Below are 6,137 nucleotides of genomic sequence, written 5' to 3' on the forward strand. Positions count from 1 at the left end.
CACCCACAATAAAGGGTAGAGTTTTCAAATCAGAGTTTTATTGGCCTGGAGATATCATTGATCGTAGAGGATCCCTTTAGCCGATGCAAGGGTGATAATTTTTCGGCAAGCAAAAGCAAGTCATGCAATTCCTTTTTTGCAAACCCAATTTTTTTAAATACCAAAAAAGAAAGAGTTAAAATGTCATAATAAATTATGTCATGAAAAAGGGGCGGGGGAACTTTAAAGAGAAGATAACCTTTTAGAAAAATCTTTTGCCAAAAGAAAAAAACCCTTCCCAATTTTTAAACCTTAAAATCCAAGAGGGCCCCCATTTATTTTTTCCCCCCCCCCCCCCCCCCCCCCTCCCTCTTGAACCAGCAAGAGAGCTGTGCGTCATTATATTGAGTAACAAACCAAACCAAAGTACAACATTAGAATAGAACCTACTCTCACCCTAACTTAACCCAAACTGAACAAAGGGAAGAACAAAAGGAGCGCAGGATCAACTAGTAGTAGGAAGAACTCCCAGTGATATTTTACATATGAAACATAACTTTTTTTGAGAGAAGAAAGATAATTAACTTGTCGTTTTCAATAAAAATGCATGGCCTGTTAAGAGAAGAAGTGCACATGGAAGAGCAGCATATTATGTGGTGAGGGTAAATATAGTTTTGGCTGCATACCTGCAGTCGCTAGTTGCTACTGTGCTTAAAACTTCAAAGAACAAAGAGGGAATTTAGCGAGAGAAAAATTTGAAGTTCTACTGAAACTTAATATGATACACTGGGTCTTCTTATCCATCTATGTTCAGTGCAGGGCAATTGTTACAATTCAGATGGAATTTCAGGAGGTGGAAAGTAGGCGGGAAAAGGACGGGTTTGAATAAGTTAGAACTGGGATGTTGATTGATTTCACTGTTTTCTCTATCGACACCTAGCACAAATTGCGAGGGGACTACAATTTAAACTCTCCTCTCACACATTGACCTTATGGTTGACGATTGACCTTGTAAATTTGAGATGGCTGGAATGACTAATTTGCTCCTAGGACTAAGTGCAACTCTCTAGTCCTCTTTCTGTTTTGTGCACCTCATTTGGCTTTACTATGTTATAATATTAATATTTATCATAATAAAATGAAGTGCAAAAGAAACGATGGTGCCACAAACTATCTCCGTTGGCATACATCAAAATGGAATTTAATCCTTGTTTACTCAAATACTTCAAACTACTTGCCTCACAGGTTTTACCAGCTAGGGGACAAGAGGCAGTTGATACTGCTCGAAAAGCTGATCTGGTTGTCTTGAACACTGCTGTCGCTGGCAAATGGCTTGATCCTGTTCTAAAAGATCATGTTCCTGAAGTCCTTCCAAAGATTCTGTGGTGGATCCATGAAATGCGAGGGCATTACTTTAAGCTTGAATTTGTCAAACATCTTCCCTTTGTTGCTGGGGCCATGATTGATTCTCACACAACGGCTGAATATTGGAAGAGCAGGACTAGCGACCGTCTGAAGTATGTGCACAATTATAACCCTGTTTCTTTTTCCCGTATAGTATTGACTGCTGGGTTCTGTATTATAACATTGAAGAGGTTGGTATCATAGTTTTGACTCCATACTGCTGATATGAATTAGCTGTCTAGGAGACAATAAATTCTCTGCCCCCTGCCTTTCTGTTGATAGCTCCAATCTTTACTGGCTATATATTTTTTTCTGCTATGTATGAACTTTTACTTGTGATGAAAACACTTAGGCAATAGTCGGCCATTTCTTGCATTTTCTTACTTATTGAGTTTCTGGTTCATTATTATATACCTCTAATTGCTTCATCTAAAGAATACAGATGCCACAAACTTATGTTGTCCACCTCGGGAATAGTAAAGAACTAATGGAAGTTGCTGAAGATAACATTGCAAGAAGAGTCCTACGAGAACATATTCGTGAGTCCCTTGGAGTACGGAGTGAAGATCTCCTGTTTGCAATAATAAACAGTATGTTTCATCACTTAGTTCCACAATTCCCAACCACATAGTCTTGTTGATGTAAATTCTATATGTCTTATTATTGCATTTTCCTTTCTTAGTAAATATCCTGTAATCCAGGTGTATCACGAGGAAAAGGGCAAGACTTGTTTCTTCAGGCATTTTATCAGAGTTTGCAGCTCATCCAACAGCAGAAGTTAAAAGTGCCTACGATGCATGCCGTAGTTGTGGGAAGTGATATGAATGCTCAGACCAAATTTGAGACCCAGCTACGCGACTTTGTGGTGAAGAATGGGATTCATGAACGTGTCCATTTCGTGAACAAGACATTGGCAGTGGCTCCTTATTTGGCAGCAATTGATGTGCTTGTTCAGAACTCTCAGGTGAGTCATAGTGTGATCTGTGGTCCATGTTTCCCCCCTCAAAACTGTATGTCTCTGTTAATTGTTTTTCACGCGGAATGTTTATAGTATGGAATGGCTAGGAACGATATCTGCTTGTATCGTATTGCTTCACTCTGCAATAATTAATACTGTCTACTTTAAGTCATAAAGAAGCTATCAATAGCTAGAGATGGAACAGAGAAAGGGTGATTCTTTGTTTGGCATAGCATTTAGGTGAACTTTTACTTTGTTGTACTTTTTTTTTATTGAACAGGAGGGGTATGCCCCTACTGATTATATATATTGAATAAAAGAGCAAGGTTTACAAGACTTTGTTGTACTTTTGATTTGTCATATTCTCACCAAAGGCCATGGCTTAAAATTTCTTAAGGACTAGTGATACATATATCAGTCAAATGCTAGCATACAATCTTTGCAATTTCTGGCCAGTTCAAGATTGATCAGTACTTAATGATGCTTAACTATTTGGGTTTCAAGCCCCCTCCCGGCCACTATTAGTATGTTGACATTTCACTTCATGTGGTGTATTGAGGAACTTAGCTTAGAACAGAAGTCACTTACCATATATATGTTTGGTTTGCAGCTCGGCTAAGAAAGCCAGTTGTTTTCGTATGGTACTTGCTAAGGATGCTTAGACCACAGAGTGCAAACACCCTTAAACTAGTGAAATTTGCAAAAAGTCCAGGATTAGTTATACACCTGCTGTAAAAGATTCGACTTGCATTATACTGTAGGTCAGTGACCAAGTAGTGCTGCTACACAGCCAGTGTCAGATGCTTGTTCATAAGCGGATTTGTTCTGCTTCAGACTTTCAGTAATAATACCTTTTATTTTCTCAACCTAGGCCCGTGGAGAATGCTTTGGAAGGATAACAATCGAAGCAATGGCATTCAAGTTGCCAGTACTGGTAAGGCCCTCTCTCCCCGCTCCTGTCAGTGTGTAGGCAGGGGACTGGCAGGCAAGTCAGCTAAACCATTGGTGAACGCACTATATTTTTACATTTATTTGGAGTATAAACGACCAATCTTTCTACAAGGCAATTAACCATGCTGCAACATTCTGAAACGTGGGTCAGCAATTTTCTGAATCTGGAGACCAGAGTTATTGTTGTGAATCATGGGTACAGAGTCGCTGTAAACAATCATGAGCTCACATTAAGCCTTGTGCCCGCCATCCGCTGTTTTCGCCTGCATTCTGTCCCATGCTGTCAACTTGTTGACCGGGTTTAATGACGTTACGCCTTTGCTATATCAGGGCACGGCTGCTGGAGGGACCACGGAAATCATCCTGGATGGCTTGACTGGCCTTCTGCACCCTGCAGGGAAGGAGGGCGTCGCACCTCTCGCGAAGAACATCGTGAGACTCGCAAGCCATGCTGAGCAGAGGGCCTCCATGGGGAAGAAGGGCTATGACAGGGTGAGGGATAGGTTCATGGAGCACCACATGGCTGAGAGGATCGCGGCAGTGCTGAAGGAAGTTCTGAAGAAATCACAGGAACAACACACTCGTTCTTGAGCTTTACCGTGCCCATCAGCTTGTGCTAACATGTAGATCTAGATCTTACGGACTATGAAGTTCGGACTCGGGGTAAACTGTAGATTACAGTCTGTTTCACCTGTTGTTCTGCTTCGTGGTTTGCTGTATTTCATTCATTTCTCATTGGTGAGGTAATCAGGTAAACTGTCTGTTCCACCTGTTCTGCTTCGCGGTTTACTGTTTCTCATTGGTTTTACCTATTTGGGATAGCACCGACGGTTTAAATTTCTTACTGATGCTGTACCCGTACGACTTGCCTCTAGTTGGTGCCCGCTCTGACGATGTCTTTGACGAGGTTTGACGTTGTTACAGTGATGAGAATTATGTCATCACATGCAAGGCGCCAGTCGTTTTGCCAACTTGTTTGTTTGCACTCATCAGATTCCTGAACACGATTCGCTGGACAATTGTACAGCCAATAATGATCGCTAGAGTACACGCACCGCCGGTTTGCGACATCCTTGCCAAAGGGAACAGCATGTTTACATGATCATCATCAGATCGTGACGATCACCTTCGTCAGAGGCAAGAACTGCGCAGACACGGGTATATATGTACAGCACTCGGTCTAGAATCGAATTCAACTCTTATCCGTCGTCAGCTTGGGCTCCGACGACAGCTACTGCAGGCTGCCGGCGTACGGTCGCTGGAGATCAGTTGACGGCGAGCTTGCCTGCCGGCGGCTGCGGCGGCGATGGCTTCTTCTTGCTGAGCTTGTACCTGACCATCCTGAGGATCCGCAGGAACCAGTAGGCGCTCACCAGCTGCAGCCCCGTCGCCATCGCCTGACGAAACGGAAGCAACAGCGTGCCATGCGTGGGAGGTTGGTTAGTCGTTGGGATTTTGGGGGAAGGTGGTGGTTGAGATGAAGGTTGGTTTGGCCAACGGATTTGCCGAGAAGGCGTGCGTGTGCGTACCTTGATGAGGATGGGGTTGTCGGCGGTGACGGTGACGTAAGTGAGGTAGGGGCCGACGCCCATCCGGGCGGCGGAGAAGGTGACGGCGAAGAGCACGTCGACGAGGAGGTTGAGGTCGGTATCCCGGACGCCAAACTCCTTGAGCATCTCCCGGAGGTGAAGCAGCGGGCTCGAGATCTCCGTGATGAGCAGGCTGGCCACCATCTCCGTCCCGCACTGCAACCACAGAGCCGCCGGGCAATCAATGAGCTCGATCGCCCTCGAATTAAAGGCCGGTCAAACAAGGCCGCCGGCCGGCCGGCCGGCTGATCGGATGGGTAACCGACGAACTAACTGATTTGGTTATGTGCTTACCCTCCGGTAGGCGAGGCCGGCGCCGATGCCGACGATGCTGACGAGGTGGTGGACCGTGTTGTCCAGCCGCACGTCGCCGTTGAGGTGGCAGCACGCCGCGTCGTACACCATGTACGAGAGCGTCAGAGCCAGCGCCTTCATCTGCCATTGATTGCGACGCCACGGTCATGCATCGGCCGCCGGCTTAAGATCACTGGTGTGGTGGTTACTGCCGCCGGCCGTGTTCGTTCCGGCTGACGGCGGGGAGGAAGGCGCCGGCGCGGCATGCACACGGTCGTACGAATTGAAAGAAGAAGAAAGCGGACGTCGACGTACCTGGCGCGGGGACGACGCGGCGGCGAGCGGGCAGACGGGGCAGGACCAGTCGTCGACGGAGAGGCAGGCGAGGCAGACGGCGGCGACGGCGTGCATGGTGGAGACGGCGCGGTTGCAGAAGTCGTAGGAGCGCTTGGGGAAGAGCGCCCGCACCAGCACGAACGCCGTCGACCACAGCACCGCCCCGGACGCCACCCAGCTCACCACCGTGCCGCCGCTAACGACCCCCGACTCCTCCATGGCCGCCGCCGCCGCCGCCACAACACCACCTCCCTCTCAGTCGTCGTAACCCGTTGACTGGAGAGATCTAGTCTAGGATTGAACAATGATGGGGTCCAATGCTCGCGAGTATATAGGCGGAGCCTCAGCGGGGGGGGGGGAGGGGAGGTAACCACACAAGCTAAGCTTAAGGGTTGGTAGTAGACTTATCTTCGAAGTAACCTCAAGTTGCTTAGAGCGTGATTGGTTGCGGTTTCAGGAGTGGTCGAGGACGGTCACACGATTCAGGCTCTGGTCGGAGTATAGAAGCATAGAGATATGTTTGATTGGTTTGCACTCATAGTCAGAGCTAAGATGGACATAGTTGTTCGATTGTTTGGTTGTGCAATGGTCTGCTTTGTGTGGCTATGAGTGGAGGCCATGATCTT

The 6,137-nt window shown here is 46.8% G+C and overlaps 2 protein-coding genes across 2 annotated transcripts in view; one reads left to right on the plus strand and one right to left on the minus strand.

The window, feature by feature from the left end:
- LOC101780295 overlaps window positions 1-4,063 on the plus strand; it is a 7,138-nt gene extending 3,075 nt beyond the window's left edge. The window contains exons 3-7 of the mRNA XM_004967724.3: window positions 1,225-1,496; window positions 1,819-1,973; window positions 2,085-2,347; window positions 3,213-3,275; window positions 3,623-4,063. Coding sequence (XP_004967781.1) covers window positions 1,225-1,496; window positions 1,819-1,973; window positions 2,085-2,347; window positions 3,213-3,275; window positions 3,623-3,883 — 1,014 coding nt within the window. The 3' untranslated portion in view covers window positions 3,884-4,063. The remainder of the gene's footprint in view (window positions 1-1,224; window positions 1,497-1,818; window positions 1,974-2,084; window positions 2,348-3,212; window positions 3,276-3,622) is intronic.
- A 223-nt stretch (window positions 4,064-4,286) lies between these two features.
- Window positions 4,287-5,859, minus strand: LOC101779609 (transmembrane protein 136). The gene is made up of 4 exons (XM_004967723.2): window positions 5,491-5,859; window positions 5,176-5,316; window positions 4,822-5,037; window positions 4,287-4,689 (listed from the first exon to the last, which is right to left on the minus strand). Exons 1-4 carry the CDS (start codon window positions 5,728-5,730, stop codon window positions 4,558-4,560), a joined length of 729 nt encoding a protein of 242 aa, XP_004967780.1. The 5' UTR covers window positions 5,731-5,859; the 3' UTR covers window positions 4,287-4,557.
- Window positions 5,860-6,137: the final 278 nt, after the last annotated feature.

The sequence above is a fragment of the Setaria italica genome, chromosome V (genome assembly GCF_000263155.2).
Source record: "Setaria italica strain Yugu1 chromosome V, Setaria_italica_v2.0, whole genome shotgun sequence".
Classification (NCBI taxonomy): Eukaryota; Viridiplantae; Streptophyta; class Magnoliopsida; order Poales; family Poaceae; genus Setaria; species Setaria italica.